The sequence below is a fragment of the Anoplophora glabripennis genome, unplaced genomic scaffold (genome assembly GCF_000390285.2).
Source record: "Anoplophora glabripennis isolate ALB-LARVAE unplaced genomic scaffold, Agla_2.0 scaffold43, whole genome shotgun sequence".
Classification (NCBI taxonomy): Eukaryota; Metazoa; Arthropoda; class Insecta; order Coleoptera; family Cerambycidae; genus Anoplophora; species Anoplophora glabripennis.
Window position 1 is genome coordinate 204,879 of NW_019416281.1, and position 26,003 is coordinate 230,881.

Consider the following 26,003-nt stretch of genomic DNA (forward strand, 5'->3'; position numbering starts at 1 on the left):
AGGCCTCGATGCTATGGGACTTATTAGGACCAACTACTAGGAAGAAGAAGAAGAACCTAATTGTTGTGCTCTAGATTTGGCTTACAAATAAACAATAATAAAAGGGAAATAATAACAATAAAAGGTGCACAGCAATTACAGAAATCATGACAATTCATGCATAAAGTTTCTCCATGTTTAAAGAAGGTAAATAGTAAATATTTATTGTATGTAGTTCATTAAATCGGTGGTCCATAACTAATTGTAGGGCGTGACAAAGATTTACATGAAGTATCAACAATACAGCAGTATACAGATGAAAACAAAACTAACTAGTTGTGATAACAAAGTTGAATTTTTATTACAAGATCTCAAGAAGCTGTTTAATTGTTGAGTTATTGTTAAAATAAATGGTGACATTCACACTGTACAGATAGTAAATGTTATAGAGTATTTACTGTATAAGACATAGATAAAAGAAATGCTACGGGAGATTTAACTTTCCCGGCCTTACTGTTTGCTGTTTAGCAACTAAAATACTATAATGGCATTTTGGAATTGAAATTAGGCCGAAAAAGTACACATTTCCGAAGGATTTCAGAAAAAAGACTTTTCTGTTCTCTTTTTCGTACAAACTTATTAATTTAAACTGAATAAACTTTGCAACATAAACTAATCAACTACTATTATTTTCTTTGTTCTAAAATTGAAAATTTAGGATCCAGCTGTGGATCAAGTTTATCCCAGACGTGGGGGCAAGGAAATTTCTTAAAACTATATTTTATTCTGAAGCTCCGATTATGACAAAGGAATTTATTTTTCGAATAATTGTCATGTATCGATGTTGACGGAACAATTGAAGAGACACCTGGACCACTTTTGAAATTCGAATTTTTTCCGTGGTTTATGAAGGCTTTCAACACCCTTGTCTCTTGAGAGAAGCAATGTCTGCCCCAGATATAACTAAAGTCGGCATGTATCATTGCCATTGTAACAGCTTTCTGCAGAAAATTGCGGATTACTATAATACAGTAATTGTTTACAAAGCATTATTTTCTGTGTAGCAAAACGAATCTTTAGTAAGCAATACTCATTACAAACAATATTTTGTACTGTATATGATAAAGATGCTGGTGTATGTGAGGATGAAGGAATTGCAAGAAANTCCATAACTAATTGTAGGGCGTGACAAAGATTTACATGAAGTATCAACAATACAGCAGTATACAGATGGAAACAAAACTAACTAGTTGTGATAACAAAGTTGAATTTTTATAACAAGATCTCAAGAAGCTGTTTAATTGTTGAGTTATTGTTAAAATAAATGGTGACATTCACACTGTACAGATAGCGAATGTTATAGAGTATTTACTGTATAAGATATAGATAAAAGAAATGCTACGGTAGAGTTAACTTTCTCGGCTTTACTGTTTGCTGTTGGTTGTTTAGCAGCAACGAACTAAAATACCAGAATATGACATTTTTGGAATTAAAATTAATAATTTCAAGATTCAGAAAAAAGACTTTTCTGTTCTCTTTTTCGTACAAACTTATTAATTTAAATTGAATAAACCTTGCAACATAAACTAATCTACTGCTATTGTTTTCTTTGTTCTAAAATTGCAAATTTAGGATCCCACTGTGGATCAAGTTAATCCCAGACATGGGGGCAAGGAAATTTCTTAAGACTATATTTTATTCTGAAGCTCCGATTATGACAAAGGAATTTATTTTTCGAATGATTGTCATGTATCGATGTTGACGGAGCAATTGAAGAGACACCTGGACCACTTTTGAAACTCGAATTTTTTCCGTGGTTTATGAAGACTTTCAACCCTCTTATCCCTTAAGGGAAGCAATGTCTGCCCCAGATATAACTAAAGTCGGCATATATCATTGCCATTGTAACAGCAGTTTTCTGCAGAAAATTGCGGATTACTGTAATACAGTAATTGTTTACAAAGCATTCTTTTCGGAGTAGCAAAACGAATCTTTAGTAAGCAATACTCATTACAAACAATATTTTGTACTGTATATCATAAAGAAGCTGGTGTATGTGAGGACGAAGGAATTGCAAGAAACTTTTAACCTCTTGGCCGACAGTACAAAGGGAAAAGTAATAAATATTATGAAATGTGCAAAATACGTAGGATATCCCGAGAAAATATCAGCTCTTTCGCAAACTTCCCAACAATCTGGCAGCATAGAAATGAAATTTCTGCTCCAGAAACGACAAGAATTTTTCATTTGTGGATATTTATTGACTGTAATAAGACTACGTCAATATAAGTTTAAATGTTTTTATTCGCAGCGACACTCGCTGAGTGAAAGGAAAGAAATAAATTACTTTAAAACTCATGCAAACGGGTCTCACATGTAACAGAGAATAGAAAAACAAATAAAATGGGAAGGAATAACGATTCGTACATTTCTGTTTGGAATGCAAAGCGGACGCCAAGCTCGCGCCTATCCAGACATAAGAGGAAAATCGAGCAAAATACGGGGAAAACTGCTACCTCCGCCTGCTGCAGAGGATGGCGAAAGAATGAGATGAGACGATATTTATTTAAGGGATCCTTCAAAATTGAGTTAGCGGATGGTAAAATACCTACTCCGAGGGCAACATTTCTTATAAATTATAAAAATGCATCGTTTCATCTAATTTATTTATTTATTTATTTATTTAAATTTAAAATTATATAAATATAAAAAATATATAATGAAACATTTGGCCTAATTTATTCATAATACACTGTAAAAAAATTCATTCAAATTGACTCAATTTTGCTCAAATAATTCAATTGGGTGAAATTTTCGCTCTATTAGTATGAGTACAGCTAAAATTTGGAGCGAATGGGCCAAAAAGTAAAATATTTCAGTCAACAATAATTATCAGAAGGTTAAAAGTTTTCAAGTAGGTTTAGCATCGCCACAAGATCGTCCTTCGTAGCAGGCCTCATGAAATTTAGCAATATATTTTAACAAGTTCACTTAGAACGTCGGGGCCATGTGTTGAGCATCTGGTATAAAGAGAAAATCGATATTTGTAATAACCCGCCAAATGCATTCAAAAGAACGCAGAAATTCCGATACATTTAAATAAGTTGTAAGTTGTGGTGAGGAAAATAATAATAGATTAAATAGCTGGTTTTTAGGCGGATTTTCCAAGCTATAAGAATATATTAAATGAGATGGACTAATCCGTCCCGTATTGCTACACGGAGTCACTAGAGGAAGGCTAGGGTTACTTGTAAGTCCAGTTAGTCACATAATTATTTATATAAATGTAAATTCAGTCCATTATACAACTATTAACATGGCATAGTTATGCCAAAGCGTCCCGATGTTCAGGGTTCTCGACAGTAAGATAAGAACAGAAACGTCTGGATCCAAGAAATGGGCGAGTCGAAGCGAGGTGTCGAATTCAGGAGAGATCTCCGAAAAATGCAGTTTTTCCTTGGGTTCCACATTGAGCAGTCTACTTAGTTTTAGAGTCTCGGCTTAATTTAATAATGAATAAAGTCATTCCAAATTTTGTTATGGATCGCGCAGCCGCCGCTGCTTCCATTTAATTAATATCTGCGGTGATTTTGCACCACTTTATTATTCTCTTTACATTTTAATTTAAACATCCTTATATTAAAGTCATAAACTACTAGGTCTCGAGGAATTGGTTAACTGATCGGACTATTAAATTGCCATAACCTATATTGTACGTTACAAATACGTAATTATAGATAACAATTTAACTATCCGTTTATTTAACCAAATGTTAATCGAGATTTAATATATTGTCTTTAATTTATTATATATTATACGTTACAGATAGGTAAGTATCTGCAACGGACACATGTCCAGCAGTATACGCCATACACCACGCCACGAGATGACCTAATATGGACGATGGGAATAGACAAAGACAACGCACGACAACCATAGAATGAGGCGGGGTCACTCAATAATATGGACATTTACTCCGATTTAGGTACAAGTGTACCAAATACGAGTTTATCTGAAGAATATATTTAACGGGTACAGATATTTGAGTGAAAGTACTCTGTTTTAGTTCAATTATTATCACAAATGAGTGAAAATGTATTAAATAATTATTTGACTCAATGGATTCACCCGTACCTTTATTGCTTTCACTCACACCGATTTTTTTTACAGTGTAGTATACCTTGACGCTTTTTATTATCTCTGGAAATCGAATGTGAAGCAAAAATGAGAGTATTTTTGCCTCCTACAGTCGTTATTTCTCAAAATATGTTTGGCAATTCTAACAAATTATAAAAATGTGCATTTCGTCTAATTTTTTCTCAACAGTCTACTTTGACATCTTCTGTTGACAATAAAACTCGAAATTGAAGAGAAAATATGGGTACATTTTGTCGTTATTTTAAAGAAAGTTCTAAACATCGATAGTTGGAAAGTTTTCTACCCTGCGACTCAGTAAACATCGTCGTGTATACACAGCTACTTTTTTCTTTATCTGTGAAATGCTGAACTGGGATAACTATCTCCAGGTTTCTGTTAAACTAGCGCCTCGTTCTTAGTTAGATAATACAACGTAAATTACTTCCTTATACAAAAGATAATGAACTTGAAATTCGCTTGGAATAAATTCAGCTAAGTAAAGCGCAACAATGTGGCTTCTCTATTTTCCCTGCATATGCTGCTATTACATACCTCGCTATCCCCAAACCGGCTCTCTTTGTTTTAATAATAACAAAATCACCTGCTTACTCACCGGATCCAACTTTATGTAAAGCAGAGAGAATATGAATGTATGAATGTGAACTTTGTGTGTGATTTATTTTTGTAGTGTCTTTTGTACATTTTGCTACTTGTTACATAGTTTACATAAACATTATAATACAATAAATTCATGCACTGTTGTTCTTTACATTCTCTTTATTAGGATTTTGATCAAATTTGAAACATTAGTGAAAAATTTCAAAACAAAGTATTAATTTTACAACTATGAAACAAAATCCACAATAACAATAATTCACTATACAAGGTGTCCTAGATTATGTGGGAAATCTCTCGAATTTATACAGGGGACGTTAAAATAATATGACAAGTTTTTCCTTAGAGAGCCCAAGTACGGAGATACAGGCCCCTAAACGACGGACGCGCCTGAAAATCGATTTGTTTTTTAACAACTTTTAAAATACTAATTTAATTATTTCTTAATACGATGGACTCCTTAAAAATTGATCCACGAAAACAATTTGGCTTATTCGGTTTGCAGGGACGGACTAGCTGTAGCACGATAATGTCAATTTTTTTACACCCTATACGATAAAGGCACAAAAATATTTTTAGACAGCTTTAACCTTAAACTAAAAAAAATGGACTCTTGGTTGATATCCGTCAAATGAACTGTTTTCGAGAAAAAACTGTTTTTGTTTAATATATATGAGTTTTATTGTATCCGTAAAAAGAAATAATGAAATTTACATTTTTTCTGTACCTATCTAAAAAATGCAAATTTTATTTACATTTGTATTTTCCTAAAAATAATTAAATTACACAAAATATTTTAATAGGTATTAAAAAAAAATCGATTTTCAACTTGTCATGTTATTTTAACGTCCCCTGTATAAATCCGAGAGATTGCCCACATATTCTGGAACACCCTGTATATTTACAGAATTTTCCTGATTAGTAATTATATTTAAATCGTCAAAACATATAGATGAAATGTATCTTAAAAAGAACATCCAAATCTTTTTATTCCTAGTAGCAGTGGTGTGTATGCGGGTAGTTTGGGGGTACAACTGAAAGAAAATAAGTAAAAATTCTTTAAATATCTTAACGGCTTTGCAAACACCAAAAGGTAATACAAAGAAATGTATGCCAGCTGAAAATTGAAGGGTGTACATTTTTCTAGAAAAATGAAGCTTGCGGAAAACGGTAGACATAAATTTAAAAATATTATCAGAAAGAATATTGACTCAGAAACGATTTCATTAATTTTTGCACGTTTTTGTTACTACTACAGTATAGTAATTGATATTTATTCGTATCCAAATTTTGACGTCTCTATCTTTAGCCAGTTTAAGTTATTGAGTGGTTAACAGTCAATATGCGATTTTTAGTAAAAAAATCGGTCACAAGTGTCGATAATTGAAATGGCGCATTATCATGCAACAAACGCCAACTTCTTTCTGCACGATATTCTAGCCGAATACCACGAATACGATGAACTAAATACTTTAAAACGCCAAGATAGAATAGTACATTAACGGTTTGGTATGGTGAAATGAACTCTTTGTGAACAATGTTCTTGAAATCGTAAAAACAAATCAACATTGTCTTCATTTTTGACTTCTTCAAACGAGATTTTTTGGGGTTTGGCTCGTCTGACTCCTGCCACGGCACTTTGGCACTTGGTTTCTGTATCATATTGAAAACAGCACGTTTCATCATCAGTCACAATGTTGTAAAGGAAGTTTTTATCCTTGTTTGGCCTCCTTGATAATGTCCTCCGATAGCCAAAATGTTTTTGAAATGCTCAGTTCCAATTTCATGTATTTCAATGGAGGTTTTGGCTGATCTTTGACGTAAACAAGACCATTGAATGTCCATGTCGACGTTTTGTAGATTTACCTTGCTCTCTTGTAAATAACCAAGTTGTCAGCTGTCAACATTTCCGAAATCAAAACACGGGAAGGAACCTTTTAACTGTTTCTTATTAAAGAAAGCCATATCACGTAGCCAAGCGCTGACAGAATTCAACAATAGACCTTGTCATAGCACTTTTTGATTCTTTACTACCAAGATAATAACTCTCATTGATATCGGACTTCTTTATTAGTAAATTCATTGTAGAATCAAATAATTCAACGACATTTTCACAAAGCCTATAGTTGTCAGGTCTAAATCCATGAATAATTGGGATACCACGACTACGTCTAAGTTGATTATTTCTAATATCACTGTTTAAGGCAACTATATTGCCCTGAAGTCACTTTTATTTGACATAAAGACATAGTAATACTATTAGTATTACTCCTCAGACTCCTTAAAGTCCTCTAGAAACTTATTGTGTATAAGACGTTAAGAGTGAAGGATTTTTACTCAAAACTCATGTTTGAATGCTTCAAGACAGAACACGTGTACTTACTTCTTTAACAGTAGGCCCCATTTTCGATATGGTGAGCCGTTGACAAAGGAGTCGAAAAAACAATGCACCATTTTCACTAAATACTGACAATAAAGTTTGCTCACAATTACAGAACAACAGTATCAATTATGGAGGAGAGACATCTGTTTACTTTGAACTTGTATAAACTACCCCCACTATTTTTATAAGGAATTCACCCCCTCCGTTGTTTTGAAGAACAAACGTGGCATCGTGTACATAAAATAAATATTAATGGAATGTAAATTTGTCAAATCAAAACTATGATAAGTGTCGCTGACAGTTTTATATCCTGAAAGTTTTACGGCTGGAAATTGAAATTGGTGCTTTATAAGCTTCAAATGCCTTTATTCGGTGGCACTTCCGTTGAAATGCATTAAAATGAGGCTGTGATCCCACTGAATTCTTTATTTTTAGGTTAGGTGAGAAACTTTTAATGGAAATAAATGTTCTGCCAGAACTAGTTTTTACTACTTCCTGACAGACTTAAGTGGCAGGTCATAGTTACTATTTTTCTCTTAATTCCCACATCTATAAAGGTGATAGACTGAAAAATACACGTGTGATGTTAATGAGACCTGTTATTTAATTATTCTGGATACTACCCACTATTTACTATTTATATTGTGTAAAAAAAATTGTCTATTAAAACACAGTTTCATATCTTAATATTATCTGATAACAGGCATTTAAATATTAACGAATTCGTTAACTAGACTAGACTTCCAACTGGCACAGCTCCAATTTTTTTCGTTCTCTCCGGAACTGGCGTTCTTAAATCTACTTAGAAATGCAACGCCTTTTAAGAAAATGTATTCCAGCTCTTCCGGCATCTAGAACGAATTTAACTGCATTTATTGCATGTTCGTCAAACCCAACAACTTAGTATTCATTACACTAACAATATCATGTCTCGGTAATTTAATAGATAGTGTCGTCTTACTGGAAAATGTCTCTCGTAAATTATCAACTGGAACAAACTATTCTGGATGCTGTATGCTCCTTGGTATTGATTTTGTGTACTATATTGCAGTAGCTTATACAGGGTAGTCCATACCAGATAATAAATTTGTACATATGCAGGGTGTTTTTAAATTAAGTACCAGTGAATGTAGAGCCAAAAATAAGAGGATTGAAGTAAAAATACCTTATATGAAATTTGCACCCCTGAAGCGATATACCCTCTTAAAGGAGAGGATTGAAATTCACATTTAAATTTTTTACTTTAACGTGAGGAATGGTAGAGACACAAAACTTGGTATAAACATCCTACTAATAAAGAGAGAACTTTTCAATATTTGTTCGATTATTAGCGTATTTTATAAAGGAGTGAAACAGCCAACCCCATTGCAATATTTTATTAAACATTTTTTATATGAAGCAAATTATTTATTTAAAAATATTTATTGGAAAGACTCATTTATTGCGCAACTTTTTTACCTCTTGTAATTTTTCGATAAAACCGATAGTTTTCTAGTAAAAAATTTGATGCGTCATCGTTCACTAAAGGGGTAATTGCGAAAATTTGTAAAAATAAAGTAGGGGGATGTCATAACAAATAAATTGTTATTTATCATATTAATAAATTGACACTTTCTGTCAATAAGCTGGTAATTTAATAATAACATTAAGAATAATTTGCTATTAATTAATGAAAAATGTTTGATGACATATGACTATGGGACATGTATTAGGTAAAGTTATTTATCTGAAATAAAATTTAATACAAACGAAAAACAAGAAATCTGCCAATTAATTAAATACCAAAATATCCCCTAAAATAGTGAGGATTATCATTGGAAAGGAATATATGTAAATTAAATCCACATATCCCCACGTAATCCCTACGTGTGGTTAATGCCAAATAACCAATGTTAGTGCAAAAATAATGTGAAAAACCTTAGCTTTGTGTTTTATACTACCAGATATACAGGGTGTTTCAGTTCGAGGGAATCAAACTTTAACCACAAATAGAACTCAATAAATAATTCAGAATTACCTTATAAAGCAAAGATCTAAATCTCACCGTTTTGACTGTACAGGGCCGTATTGGCAGTGGCGTCTCGTGACTTTGAGATGGGTGGGCAAAATATTTTTTCTCTCATGTAACTTAATATCATACAGGAATAATTACACTCTATAGTCTATTTACTTTTGAAATAATTTAAATTTTAATTATGAATGTATGCTTCTCCGATCGCTCGTGATTTTTTTTTAAGGATTATTCATTAATATGTTTCAGATCTGAATATCCTAGATAATTTCACGGAGTTTTACTTTTTTCATTAAACAGGAAGCAGTTTCAACAACATAATTTGTTTTTCATTTCACTACCTTTTAACAACTCATATTTATTGTACCAATTTTTACTAATTGATCCGTTGCTTCCGCGATTGTTTTTACTTATTAAATTTTTCATGTCAGGCGTAGGTTTTAATTGTGAAATAAATAATTTATTATCGAAAGTTTACTAAATTTTTTATCTAAAAAAATTATCAATATCACCATTGCTACTCACCAATTCGCGATTTNATGTCAGGCGTAGGTTTTAATTGTGAAATAAATAATTTATTATCGAAAGTTTACTAAATTTTTTATCTAAAAAAATTATCAATATCACCATTGCTACTCACCAATTCGCGAATTTCACTTGCCATTTTGTTTTACACCAAACTATTCAACAATATAAACTTACCTCAACCACGCACAAGGAATAATAAAACATTAAAAAACCACATATTAGGTACAGGTAAGTACCCGAGGAATATACGAGTGAAGCTGAAGGGCTTGCTCAATGTCGTAGATTTATTTTATGTATACTTACTCAAATGATAATTTATTAAAAATCTGATTGAAATTCAAAAAATGTATTAAATAGAAACTATTTTTTTTTAATCTAACAGTTTCTTTATTATTTGAAAAAAAATAGATATTGGATTTAAAAGTCCTAAAAATAATTTACTTCACTTCCATATTTACAAACTCGAATCTATTAAAATATTGAACATGTCTCCACAATCACTATTAATTCAGTTTAACAGTAAGGAGTTAAAAAAATCTTAATAAATATAATTATCATTATCAAAAAACATTGAACATATCATCGTAGATATTTATATTTTAAGTCGATTTATGAATTATTATAAAACAGATTATTATTTTGTTTATTAAAATTTGTTTTCTAGAATACCTTTGCAGGGAAAAATTGTTCTAATGTTTAAAAATTCATTTAAAGAATAAAATTACGGCAAATAAATATATACATGCGTATATTTCCGTCGCCCGCATAGACAATACTCGATGGGCATATGCGGGCTCGCCCGGCTTGGGCCAAATATTGTGAATTAGTGAACGACTTACGTCTCCGATTACTCTCTAGTCGTAGGTACGTATAAGCAGGCAAAAGACGGCGTTGTTTAGTTCAGTGGCCACGGGCTAGCCCGAATGTTATGTTGGTTGCTGCTTAGATCACGATTACTAAATATTTTAAAAGTTGGTAGCGGGAGTTTCAAAGGAGGTAACGCATTTTAGATTTAATTTTATAAGAATAAGGTCAAGGTATATTTTGTATACGTATACACATTTTTTTATTCTTCTGACATCCCCGACGAGCCGCTACTGCGTATTGGTCGTTTGTTAAAATCTTATTATTTACGAAATCTTTGGTATGCTTATAACAAATGGATTCAAATTTGGTATGGTCTTAACATTTGCACATGTGCACAATTTACTGTAGAATTTATAAATTTTTGTAGTTCAGTGGCGTAGGAATGGGTAGTAAAGCGGGATATTTTTACCCTAATTTTCACGCCAATGACCTAATAATCATTTTAAATTCTGTAGAAAATTCTACATAAAAAAGGTATACTTGTTGAAAATCGGTATAGTGTATCATTTTATGAAAATCTCAGTTGAATGGCAGACCGTTCTTCTGATAAGAAATTTAGTTTCTTAAGAATAGGAAATAAATTTTAAATTATTGTTATATTGGCACGCATTAACTTATTAAACAATATTAAATAATTTGTCTTTATACCGACTAGTAAATTGAGATGATCTAATGTGTGTCGATGGAAATAGACAAAGACAACGCACGACAACTATAGAATAGGGTGGGGTCACTCAATAATGAGGACATTTACTCCGATTTAGCTACAAGTGTACTAAATACGAACTTATGTGCAGAATTAATTTAAAGGGTTCCTATATTTGAGTGAAAGTACTTAGTTTTAGTTCAAATATTATCAAAATGCTCAATGTCGAGTGAAAATGTACTCAGTAATTTCACTCAATGGGTTCACTTCGTACCTTTATTGCTTTCTCTCACGCTGATTTTTTTACAATGTAATGTAATCGATGATAAGCATTCAAGTGAGGATCTAATTATAGGTCAAATGGACGAAATGAAAGCAATCGCACTAAGAAAATTCTAGGGAAAGAAGTTAGATTAATGCGTCCCCTTATAGCCATCATCTAAGGCCCTTCTTTTGTTCTAGGTAAACCGGAGCCTACAATAAAGTGGTGGAGGGAAGGGAAGCTGATAGAATCCACCGAAACTCGCAGCGGCTTTCAGAACGTTCGATCCAGCCAGCTAATCATTAAAGGGTTGCAGAGGTCCGATCAACATGCAGCTTTTACATGCCAAGCCTCGAACAACAACATCAGTCAACCGGTGTCGGCCACCACGTCCATCGAAATATATTGTAAGTACCTATTCACTGACAGTCATGATAGATTAGCCCCGGTCGTCCGTGGATCGACGAAGCCCCATCCTGTTTATCGGGATAAAAATGTTCAACGTGTTGCTAGTGTCGGATCTATCGCGTACGTGGTATTACGGCGGATTAGGTGAATTGTTTATTCGTTGGAAGATTAATATCGACATCGTGCACCCACACAATTAAATAAAGTGGGTTTTTGACGGCATCTGTTTGAGGTCAATCCCAGCATAACCACATGAATCCTCAGCTCATACTTAAATTCTCCCAAATCTCGAGAGAAATAAGTATTCGCTGAAAGATTATGTAATGTTGACATCGTGTACACAATTTAATAAATTGGTTTTTGAGGTCAGTATGAGTGTAATTCCACGATTCTCCAACTCATATTTAATTTTTTCTAAATCTTGAAAGAAATAAGTGTAACATCGTTTATTTTGTTTCTCATAAAGAAAACAAAAAGCATTTTAATCCATTATTTTATTTGCTGATAGACTACAAGCCCATCGGAAATTTTCAAAGGGTCATTTGACCCAGCATGAATTACTTATAAATTAATACTACCACATTTAACAATAACTTTAGAAACTACGCCGTCAATTCTTGTTGGTACAGGTGAGGGCACAGCTAAGCTAAACCTGTCCACCAATGGGGGTGGTTTTCGGCAAAACATTCTTGTACAGCATTTCTAAAATATATAGGTTATACAAAAAAAAATGAACCTCGACCTACTGCCGTACAAACATAGCAATACCGGAAGCCAGGAAAATTTTGGCCCAGGTTTTGGTGATTTATTACAGTACGACATTTGTAGTGCAAGTTTCGGATCGATGCATAGATAAATTTTTAAGCAACGCCATACGTACTTGCTGATACAGGGGTTAGGAATACAGGGTGCAACCCTGTATTTGTAAGTAGCGTATGGGGGATTATTTCACGGAGAAAAGACGACAATCTTTGTTGTTGTTTTGTAAGTAGCGTATGGGGGATTATTTCACGGAGAAAAGGCGACAATCTTTGTTGTTGTTTTTGTAACAAATGCACTTTTAAATTATTTTTACTAATTTTAAACATATATTGTATGCAGGTTACAGCATATAGCGGTTCATGCCGACAGTTCACATGTAAATAGTAAATTTTGCACATTTAGGTTAGGAAATTTCAGAACCCTTGAGTGCTTGAATAATTTTTAGGTTGGATTCGGATTTGGCGATTATTAAAAAAACATAGGAATGTATGTCATCCGCTATCCGAAGAACATTTTTCAATTTTGATACTGCTGTTATGAAATCGCTGAAGTACTAAACTTCATTTAATGATATCTCCGAGAAAAAAAATTGTTTTTCAAATTTGAAAACGGCGTTTGGAAGGGTAAGAGTTCTAATTTTAGATGTTATGGCTCGTTTTCAGAAAAAATGTTCGCGATGTATCGTAAGATCAAATATAGTAAAAAACTTTTAGGTTAGGATATCTCGGGAGCGTGACGTAATGGAGCAATTCTCAAGCATGATCAATGTGGTAATTACCTCTTCGACTGTCATTGTTTAAAATTTTTAACTTTAATAGAAAGGTCATGATTACTGTAAATGTTGCAACAGTTTCAGCAAACGTATACTTTTTACATAACATGCGGAGCACTAACTGAGTCACAGTCTTTCTCCCCCCACCACGGGCATCAACGTGTCGAGCGAAGCAAGCATCTTACGGCGCCCAACAAAATTAATTTTACTTAAAAAAGGGGTCAGTCATTGCCGACTATTTTTTATATTAAAGTGAAAGTATTCAACTACAACATGTGTAAATTTCAGACCTTAATATTAATAAACGAGGTCGTAGCGAGTTTTTGAAGAAAAAAAAAATCGGCTCCTGTTTTTCGTAGGACAACATGTTTTTAAAATTCGTGAAAAAACGTCTGCTTGCAAATGGTAATAATGCCATTCCAATTAAATTTCAACGATAAGAATAAGATCTACATTTTTCGATCCGAAAGAAGAAGTCATAGTTTCGGTAAATTTTTCGCATATTTTCAATTGTTTTGCAACACGCGCACAATTTGCACAGTAAAGTACAATTCTTAGAGAAAGTTTTAAGCCCAAGATGGGTCACGTAAGTTCATTACTGTGTGATTTATTGAAACTTGAAAAAAATTGAATTTTTGCAAAAACCATCAAATATTTTGCAATTTTACAAAATTACACTTATTTTACTTGCCAAGGACAACATATTCTGAGCGTTTCGTAAAGAAATCTTTTTTCGTTTTAAAGATATAGAAGTTTTAAAAAAATACGATTTTTATCCTTTTTTTGCAATAACTAATATATTTGTTTATTGACCTCGGGCTGGGCTCGAAATTTTTCTTATAAAAAGTTCTACAACATTTGTCAAAAATATTATTTTCTAAAATGTTTTTTTATGGAAAAAATTGTTTTTTGCGAATTTTGGACGCCATTTTGAATATGAAGCTCTAACATTCAGCTGGGGTAGTTCTATCTTCGAAAAATGTTAGAAATATTGTTAAAATTGATGAAAAAGGGCGTAAGAACTTTGTTATCTACTATTAATAGTAGAAACATGTAGGTATCAATCAGATTTTAAACGAAAAGTTTATCAAAATTAAATAAATCGTTTCCTCCTTCAAATTTTCAGTTACGATAAGAATAGCAAGTTAGTCTTTATACTCCAACAGCCGACTGCACTGACCTCGCGAGCATGCTGGTCTGAATAAAATCGTCATTGCGTCTCAAATGTTGACGTGGTGTCGCCACAGCACTGCTATTTGAGTAAATATTTCCCATATCTCGCACATCCACTATGTGTTTGGAAAGTTCAATTATTATAAAATATAATATTACCCCCGCCACCCCTCTATTCCAAACAACATCAGTAAGTGAGTCGTTCTGACACATGTGATTGATTACTGGGCCAGAAAGGTCAATGTAACACCTTCCTGAAGCATATTTGAATAAAAATTCTCCGCGGTGACAGAGTCATTGCATGACGAAGGTCCGCCTGTTAATGCTGATATGCTGAAATATGAGGGGGCCGCTCGCTAATGCGTTCGGACACTTTAATAATAGGAATTTTTGTTGCTCGCTTTTTATTAACATAAGAGTGCTCTGTAGGTAGCCCTTTCGCATTTAATTTAATCGGGCTTAATGAAAATATATTACTCGCAATGTGTTGCCTGCTTCTGAAAATGTTTGATTTAGATGATGGACTGAAAACGCCGGATTACGTGCCCTTGTGTTGGTGAGTGATGATTAAAATTTTTTATCCTCGATGTTTTTGGGCGAAATTCACCACCACAAATCTAGATAACAACCAATGAAGAATAATCCACCGTTAATGAAGACCGTATAATTTTTTTGGAAACTGTCATGACATCTTGACATTTTAGTACTGTTTTGTAAGTTTAAAAAACGCTTCAGTTGACTAGAACGAAAAAGAGTATCTTTCTTCTTCCTTTTTCATATTCGCGTTACCATTAATTCTCGGATCGGATAAATTTCTTCAGTAATGTGACTAATTTTTTAAGAAATTTATTATTTTCAATTGAATACACTCTACAATTTAGAATTATTTTCGATGGACTATCAATTATCGATGCTGATGGAGTAACTGAATTAGAAGCTTCAACTTCTTTCGAACATGTTCCATTTGAAAATTATTCCCCATCCCCTTCAATGAATTTTCCGTCACTGAAGTAGACTCATCATCCTCATGTCTTTTGGTTTCTGAATAAAATCTTCCTTGCGTCAAATGTTAACGTGGAGTCGCCACTGCTATTTGAGTAAATATTTCCCATATCTCGCACATCCACAATGTGTTTGGAAAGTTCAATTATTATAAAATTTTCTGCCATAAAATCAGCTAAAATCCTCGCAAAAGAGTGTTATTTATTAGCTGTTTAACAGCTTTTTAATTTTATTAAAATTAACTAATTATTGAGACATTTCCATTAGCAAATCTAATGAAAAATATACAGTTTTTAGTAAAACTAGTTCTAGTATCAAAGCAGAGTATTTTCGACAATGACGGATGTATCTTACTTCAAGAGTTTTGTCTTCTATATCTTGTAGTAATATTTATTAATTCCTCTTTTCTAAAGCCTATTTTAATCATGATTATGAATTATTTAAGCTCAAAAAACGTGACCCTTTAATTTTTTTCAAAAGTTTGATTATTTGAAACAAATAAACGGTTCTCTAGATCGAGATGAAACTTCTCAGAGTTCTTCTGTGTATATCGAACTGTAAAAGTCATGCTTAACATTAGTCATTTCGTGAATATTGTTAATTTAGCCGTCAATTTTCTAAAAAACCATAAATTAACCTCTTTTCCTGTTGTTTAAAATTCGTGTAAAAGATGAAAAAAAAATTGTTTCTGAAAAGTTGCGGCAGCATGCTATAGAAAGTTTATTCCAGTTTTCTAAAGTGTCCTTCGATTCTCTGTACAACCATTTGTCGCGATTGCAATATGCTGATTGCATTAGAATTAAACAACCGGTAGAAGAATAGGGAACAATGACTGAGTCAGTCTACCAGTTTAGGGGTCAGTTCAATATGCATTCAATTTGCGACCGGACACTTTTCGTTGCTTTTAGATCTATTGTGTAATACTGGCATGTAATTGATTCAAATTATATTTATAAGTTTAGTTCTGTGAAATGACTTAAATGAATATTTGTACCTAAGGTATTTTTGTAAAAATCTACTAAAGAAATATGTGTCCAAATAAAGTAATGCCATATGTCCATACATATTTATCTTTCAAAGTTTTGACTATAGTTACAGGACGATTATTTAAATTTTGAATATTACTCTTCGCTATCTACAGTACTTATAGTTGACAATATTATAGATTCAAGAATAACTATTGCCCGGTCTTATTGATGAAACATATTTTCACCTATTTAAAAGCAGATCTTGAAAACTTTGACTTCTTTACACACATGCCATATTATTACATTGACTAACAAAAAATAATCAAGGTAAAGTTTTCTTGTTTTCATTTATACAGCTAACAAAGTTTGTCATTTGTACACAAAATTGGATGATTTAAGAAAAAAAACATAACTTTCAATTTGTCAAAAGTGAAAATATCAAACTAACTTCTGTAATAGGTATATGGAACAAAATTTTGCTTAGTCTTGTACCCATGAGGTTTATGACATGGACTTAAAAAACACCCTGTATAACATTTTATATTAAATTGTACCTATCAAACGACTCTATTTTGAATGAAAGAAGAACCAATTATTGAAGTAAAATCCCGTTTTGAAAATTTGAACATCCACAAATCACCATTTGACAGTTTTTTTAATGAATTTTGGGAGAAATACATGTCGAAGGACCTTAATTAATATGCGTATGTCAGCAGTGTACTTTTAATTGTAAATGTTTAATTTTTGAACGAACTGGTAAGTAATTGCGGTTTGTGGAATATGATTTAGAAAATTTAATAAAACGTCCTCTTACAATTTAACGAAATTATTAATCCTACTAGGTCTCCGCTATAATCCTAGAACCTGTCCTGGCATAAGCCTTCTCCAGAAACCCTTCAAAGTGACGCATTGCGTACACATACTTTAAATTTAATGAAAAGTTGTATATTTGGTTTAACTCTCGAAAGTAACTGACTCTGAATAATAAATAAAAGCTTTCAGAAGTTGCCTCATTGATGGAATTTTGCTGCCTTTACGGCTACGCAAGCTGCGTGCTATTTTGTCAAGTTTTGGCCCGCCAGGTTGTTAAGTACTTGCTGTTTTATTATTAATGAAGTTTGCATCAATCGCCACATCGACAACGACTGTTTTATTTTGGTTATTCATTGCCGGAAAGATAGTATCATTGTTTTAATTTGTAAAAGTAAAGGGTGTACAATCTGAAATTTATAGAGCTGCGCCTGAAACTGCCTGAAAAATTATGTAATAAAATCTGGGCCCCATAGCTTTAGTTGGTCGTAAAAATGATATAGTACCACTGCAGGTTACTGTTATTTAGCATGTTTTCTAGATCCAAAGTGTTCTTTACATCGATTCAGCACGGGCAGTAAAGGTATAGCACTAAATTGCAAAATATATAGAGGGTGGTCCCACGGTCCGTAAAAGAGACGGTCGAGTAATAGACAGAAATTATGGGCGTGGCTTATCTCATACTACGTCACAAGATATCTAACCTTTAGAATTCATGTGACTTAACTAGTAATTTTGCATTTTTCCAAGTTTTTAAGTAAATCTTTCATAGTTGTTTGGGTATTTTGCAGTAATTAGTTAGTTATTGATAATAGTTTTGAATAAGTTGATGGTGTAGTGTTTAATATAAACTATTAATTTACCACGTAAAATGCCAGGAGTGAGGTGTAGTGTTGTAATTTGCAATAATAATTTTTATAGTGCTAAACAAGACAATTTAAAAACTTTATTTAATGTGTTTCCTAAGGATAAAAGGCTTAGAAAGATATGGGTGAAACGGTGCAAAAGACGCGATTTGTTTAATCATATAACTGGACATATTTGTAGTACACATTTTGAAGACTCAAACTTTGAACGCGATCTTCAAGCAGAGCTATTAAGTGTATCATCAAGAAAAAGACTTAAAGAAAACAGGTTATATGCTAAATTTCTAGTTTAACTGATTGTATTTACTTCAAAAGGACTAAACTTATTGTTATTGTTGTATAATAAATTGATGTGATTGTTAGAAAAGCGATTAGAAATTTTAAGTATCTATCGAAATGTGATTTTAATATTTTTGTAAACTTGACACTTTTTCTTAAAATTAAATGTTATGTGAAAAATTATGTGCGAATAACTTTTCCTCTTCCTTTCCTTTTATTTCTCCATTTAACTCCGAACACCGAAAAAAACTCTTTCAAGACTAAAAACTACTGTATAGTTTACTTGTAAAAACTTGAGAATTTTTTAATTCGGAACATCAACTGTAAAAGGATAAATATGATAACTAATTGGTACGTACAAAAATAATTATGTTGCAGTCTATTATAAAGTACTTGGTAAGTTATTTGAAATTTAACTAAAGACAAAAGCAGGTACAATAAGATCATATAAATTGTACACAGTTTTTATTTTAGAGCCAAGCAAATATTAAGATAGGTCTAAATTGTTTATATATTCACTTCCCCTCTTCATTTTATTAGAGTTTATGGATGTTAATAGATATTTGTAATAAAATTAACACAAATTTTTGGTTAATTATGTAACCAAACGTCAGAATTGGTGACCGATCTTGGTGTGTATTCAAGACAATTTAACATTTCATCCTTTTATTTCCAAACTCCATTGTAGAGGTTCAGTTTGTATATAAAGGTAACATTTTAGACTCAAAATACCTGTTAATTAACCATAATCATAACTGATTAAATTTATTATTTTATGTTAAAAGGACCGTGGTACCTGAAAAGTGACAATTTTAAATTTACCTCTTATTTTCTTATGGGATACGCAATGAGTCAAAAAGAGATGACGGTTGAACGAAGATAAACCGAGGAATTTGGTGACGTATTTGTTTTTTATTGGCTGATTGACTTATGCGACGACCGTCTCTTTACGGACCGTGGGGTGGTCCAACTATGATCACATGCGAATGCAATGAATTTGGAAAAACATTTTTCATTGTTCTAGGTTAGTCATAGCTTCGTGTGCAATATAGAGACATTTTTTTCGAAAGAGAGCCAATTTTTTTGTAAAAGAAAATACAAATTTTTAGTTGAAGACGGTGTCCATGCATGTTCTTTACTTCTTTACCATTGACAGAGTGTTGGAGTCAATTCAATACTTAAAAACAGTTATGTAGCAGTGATTAATAATTATTTCCTTATCCTGGTAACCTCTAATTTCAACAACCCAGTATCATTAGTCTATAAACAACTGCATTGCACTGGAAAATCTGGTAAAGTTTTAATTCTTCTTTAATCAATCTCTTTACTTCATGTACTACGGATAAGACCTACTTTGTTGCGTTTAATGAGTACCATATGCCTCCGCGGCATGCTGAGGTGTCACACAAGGATCCAATTTGGGCCCTTTGTCTTTCCTAACTTTCATCAATGACTCAGCTCAGCTATAAAATGTGAAGATCAAATTTGTGCCAATTATATGAAAATGTGTTCGAAATGTACTGTGAAACATATAGGAAATGTGGAAATAATTAACAGCCTAGGAGGTTTTTCTTATATACCACTTAAGATTTCACATTAATTAGATATAAATATATTATAGGAAAATAATTGTTCGTAATTTAGGCATTTATATCCATTAATTAATATACAGGTGCCAATCAGTGTCGATCAAATAGTAATGAATTTGATGAATAAATTCATTGATTTTGGCAAAATTGGACCGAAATATGGGTTTAGTGCTCAAATTTGTTGTTTCTTCGTTGTTTTTTCGATTACATTTTTTGTATCCAAACATATCCAGAAATTCACCTGTCGTGCATATTCTACGACTGAAAATAAGAGAAATAGTTTACTTATATAAATACAAGTGAAAATCTCTTAGAGGTGAGTCCAAATATTCTTTGGGGTCAATCACCCTCCTTCTTTTTCTCTAAAAAGTAGCAAAAATTGCAATTGCTGCTAGGTTGCTTTCTTACTGGGTTGCTTTTAGTTACGTTATAATGACAATTATTCCGCAACACTTAAATAATAGTTTTTTAATGAGTTTACATCAAATTAAATGATTTACGTTTTAGAATTTTTTTTTAAATCATTTTTACTTCCAATCTATCCAACCTATAAAATTTGTACGTGTACCATACATGTATGCCTTTAAACTAAAAAATTGATTACAATGATATTTTTGGATCAAATAGTGAGAAAGTCCACATGTAAAAAAGATCGAGTAAAAATTTGTTGATTGTTGATTCAATAGATCGCAGTCAATCATATAATTTTTGTAAGGTTTCCAATTTTTACTTCTTGATTCTGTTTCCTTTAATAAAAAATCTAACTACGCCTTTTCGGTACAGCTTTTACGAAGACAACAAACCTTATGGTTACGATTCAAGATAGAGCCGAATCACTAGTTGATGTTCTTCATATCACGTTATACATATATCTTCATTCGTTCATTCATTAAAAAATTCGTTTGCTTAGATCACCATCGTCAATAAACTCTCAGATTTTTTATTTTCTATCGCTCTAGTAACGTTATTTCAACTATCGTACTCAATATGTCAAAATTCATGGCACTAGATCATCTTGTTATATTATAACATCAGGTGTACCACAAGGTTTCATATTAGGACGCTTGCTATTCATTTTTTTATTAATTACCTATGTTTTAAACTTAAATAAATCTCGAATTAAACATTAAAGTATGCAATATCATAGCTCTTACTAAAAAAATTATTGCAAATGCATATTGGTACCCACCAAATATCATTCATATTTCTCGAGCGGACTAGGGGTTAGAGATTTTAATGTTCTATTTGACACAAAATTATTTTTCTCTTCTCATGTAAATTCAGTTATCTTTGAAGCATTTTTTGTTTTTATTGATATTGATGTAATTTAAATCTTTTATACAGGGTGTCCGCAAATTTTACCTACAACTTTTTACTGCATATTCACGACGATAAATAAATACTATCTACAAAAAAAAGTTTTTCGTTTTTGAGTTACGGTCCTTCAAAGTAGTCAAAAATAAAACTAATTTAATTAATAACTTCATAATCCTTTTACCAATCGCATTAAAATTTGGCACATTTATTTGGACTATTATGGCGTATTATTTCTGAAATATTTGATCAAATCGATATACTGGGTGATAGTTTTCTCCGGTTACCTCTCCTTTTTAGCGGTCAAAACTTTTATAGTGGTCGTATTTTTTTAAAACGATCAGCTACATTGGTTGTCTTATTTAAAAAAATATTATCTCTTGAGAAAATCGCCTACAGAAAGCCATTTTTGAGAAAAATTGCATTATTTGCAGGAATGTACGTTTCGGTTTGCGTAGCAGTGTCACGGATTTAAAACTGAGATCAGTAGGCAATGAAAACAAAATGTTGATTGCTGTGGCTATCAGGTAATATCATTATTGTCGTGTTTCTTTAGGATTCTTATCACTCCACATGCAAATTATGAAGTGTCTGCAACGTATTAAGACAACTAAATGTATGTAAAACTGATGTTCACAAAACTTTAAAAAACAACGGGATTTTCTACAGGATAAACTGCTAGAGACGTTCAGTTCTTCTTCACTAAAAAAATGTCCAGAATATTTTATATTTATGATCCTGTTCACGATAATGAACAATAGTATTGACTATCCAGACTAAATTCTTGAATTGTGAATATTTTTGGCTTTTTCCTCTCCCCTTTCTAGGAAGTTAATGCATTGAAAATTGTCATTTTCTATTTATTGATTTTTCAATTTTAATTTCCATGTCTACATTTGTTTTGTCGGGATTTTTATTTCTTTCTTTATTACTTTCTATATTTTTGTTTGTATTTTATTATCACTACTTTGTTCTTGATATGATTAACTTTTAATGCTATACATATGTGTTGTTATCACGTATTGTATTTGTTCTCAACCTTCCTTGTCCTTTCAACAACTTTAAAACGGTTTTGTGAATTCTACATTTTCTTTAAATTGTCGCGAATATGATCGCGTAGTCTTTATTTTTAATTCCAGAGCGCAGCGATGAAATTTATTCGTTAATTTGCAAACTATTTTCGTGTGAGACTGCACACGGGAAGGACGACACGGCGAGCGGTCGCGAAGCGTATACGCCCGCAATCTCCATATAATGTGCATTAATATTAATATTTATTGCCCACTTTAATCTGTGTCACGTATGTTATCCCGCAATACACTCAGCTCAGGGCTTATCTTTGATAATATTAATTTTAAAATTGTTTTAAAAGTTGTTTTGCACCCATAAATCCGATTTAACTGGGTTTTTATGTTATGAAGATTCGCGTAATACGGAATTACACAATTACAAAAAATTCATTACCGGTTTCCAGATAGATATGCAAATTTTTTAATTAAATCAGGGTGGTTTAGTGCTTTTGGTTTTCACAGATTATACATTTAAACAATCATTTTTAATTCCGTTTTAATTCAATAATCACGCCTGGGAAGTTATTAAAATGGATTTTATTTCGCTTTAGCTATGTTTTGCTGGAACTGAAAGATTATAAAGTTGGTGGACGTAAACTTTTTAACGGGGAAATATGCAAAATGTCACGCCCTTCCTCGTCAATTACCTTCTGCGAAAGGTTAATTTGAGATCGGATTTCTGAAGAAAAAACACATATCTGGCACATTGAAATCTGTAAGTAAAATTTCAAACCTCTAATATTTTCTTTTACAATAGTAAAATAGTAAAAAGTAATTCCGTATTACAAATAAATGTTTGAGATTATCGTAATTGGTTGCAAGCACACTAGAAGGGTGTTTGTACTAACTTTAAAGGGTCTTCTTTGACTTAATTTATGATAAAAAGTTCATACAAACATGGGTCCGCAACGACTTGCTTCTTGAGATACAGAACGTCGAAAGAAACATTTTTATTTGGTGTTTTAGTTATATTTTTGTTCAATAACATGGCAATTTGATAAAATTCGAGAAACTGGGAGTATTGATGATGAGAGAAACCCAAATATTTACTTAGTTTCTTGTTTAATGTTAGAGGGCGCCACACACAGTGTTGTACCTGGATATAAATAACCATAACTTTTTTGTGTCGCACTGTATGTCATTTTTGACTAAACATACCTATTCTCCATTCAATTTTACGTACAAAAGGTACTCTTAGTTTTGTACAAAGCGGGTTTAAAGTTAAACCAGCTCTGGAATTTTGTAAGTTGAATCATTAAGTCAAGTTGTAGAAAAAAGTGAAAAAAATGTGTCTTTTCTTGATTGTACTGCGATGTGGCAAACTTCTACAAGACTAAGACTAAACTCCTTCTACAAATAAGCTAATAATATTCACAATAATTGCTGAAACAAAATTTTTTTTTTACGATCTGTATCTTAAGAACCAAGCCGTTGCGGACCCATGTTTATATGGACTTTTTTTATCTTAAAATTAGTCAAAGATTCATCCTTTAAAGTTTGTTCAAGTACTTAAACACCCTGTATATTTAAAAAAAATTGTCCAAATAATTCCCTACAAAAAGTTTTAGAGAAAAAAAGTTTCCTACAACATTTATTATTATAGTTTTTATCATATCTCGAAATATAACAAATATAATGATAGAAAAGCATTTTTTTCTGGCCACTTGCCACTCTGTATAAACTGTCATGGCAGAAAAAACTTATCTCTCAAAATGTATGGATATGCCACGCATTTTCTCTAAATCTTATTTTGGTTGAACTTTTAAATCATTTATGGGATTTAACATTTCATATACCACTGAAGGCCAATAATAGACTTCTGAAATGAGAGTTTCAAAATTCTCTGACAGTATTAGGAAAATTTCCATTTTATGATCCCTTCGAAAAGTTCAGCCTGTATATTTTTTCTACTATTTCGTATAACATACTGAAATTTTATAAACTTAGAAGAAAAACCTTGCATTTGAGTTTTTGTCACACTTTTCTTTGGAAAAAACAATTAGTTTGCGGATTAGCAGATTTCTAAAGTCTCTCGCTCATCGGGAGAGAAGAACTTTAAAAACACTATATTATACAGGGTGGTCCGAACAAAGTTCGGGAAAGTACTAAACAGCAAAAATTAACATCACTTTGCTCTATGAACATATGCGCAAAAAGCCACAGTATATAAGATACAGGGCATTGAAATTAACAAAAATAAAACAACTTTTTTAAATATCAGGAAAACCACTTCAAAGTTCAAAGGACCCCGCACAAACCTTATGGAAATGGTTCCCCGGTGGATCTCTCCCAAATTTTGGAAATGAACTCTTCAGAGCATCCTGATCAAAGGTTCTCATATGAACAGAACCCGGAAACCGCTCCCAACCCCCAAAATCACCCCCAAAGATCAGGGAATGCATTCGGCTCATACCACACCACCAAAAAAATATCAGACCCACACATGCAATATATGGTTCCCGGTGTATTTTTGAGCGCTGGACACGATTCATTTTTGCTCTACCACGTATCAGTCTTCAGCATATTGCTGAAGAAGCTTCAGAAAACTGAAGAAAGAACACCATGGTTCATCAGCATTTTACTGAAAAAGGAAGAATTTTACATCAACTCTAAATGCGGATTCATATCAAAAATGTTACCCATTTTCTGCGTTACCCAAGACCAACGGCGTGGATGTAATGAGTTTCTGGTCCCATATGTCTGTGTGTGTGTCTGCATCTGTATGTGTCTACTCTATCTGAGTCTGTGTCTATCTGCGTCTGCGTCTGCCTGCATCTGTCTGAGTCTGTCTGTGTCTGCGTCTGTCTGTGTGTACGTCTGTCTGAGCCTGCATTTGTCTGTGTCTATGTCTGTCTGAGTCTGCTTCTGTGTGTGTCTACGTCTGTCTCAGTCTGCGTCTGAATATCTATTCTACATCTACGAGGACTTACTATTTATATGGGCAGCGTTTGCTTGTATACTTTATATTTTTCGTAAAAAAAATTCTCATCCAAAGTAATGAAATAAAAAAAAACACCAAAAATCATTAGAAGAAGAGAAACTGCAAAGAAATATAGAACTTAATATTTGGATAAGAATTTTATAAAAATGCCATACTGTTAATCTGTACAGAAATTTTCAAAGTTCAGATGTTGTTTTTCATCATTGACAAATGCAAGGTAGGAATGAGAAAAAATACCGGTCCCACAATTGTGGGCAGAGAATGCGAACTTCTTATAATCCAAATATTTACGGTACGGGGATACTTGGGTTACTGATTGCGAATCTCATTTGGGATGTCAAAAATTGTAGGTTCAATGTAACAATCAGATACTATGACACTTTTCTAATTTGAACAGTATTTCAATTACCTCAAGTCTTCAACCTGAAGAAGCTTCAGAAAACGGAAGAAAGAATATTTTGGCCTGTGATTGACATGCGATATGTGGTTTCTGGTGTATTTTTGCACGCTGAGCAAGATTCTGAGGTCAAATGTGCTTTAATTACCTTAAGTCTTCAACTAATAACTGAAGAAGCTTTAAAAACTGGAGAAAGAACATTGTGTTCTGTAATTCACATGCGA

At 32.5% G+C, this 26,003-nt stretch overlaps 1 protein-coding gene across 1 annotated transcript in view; it reads left to right on the forward strand.

Moving 5' to 3' along the window:
* LOC108907619 (nephrin) overlaps positions 1 to 26,003 on the forward strand; it is a 372,803-nt gene that overhangs the window by 143,265 nt on the left and 203,535 nt on the right. The window contains exon 5 of the mRNA XM_023457403.1: positions 11,629 to 11,835. Within this exon, the coding sequence (XP_023313171.1) occupies positions 11,629 to 11,835 (207 nt within the window). The remainder of the gene's footprint in view (positions 1 to 11,628; positions 11,836 to 26,003) is intronic.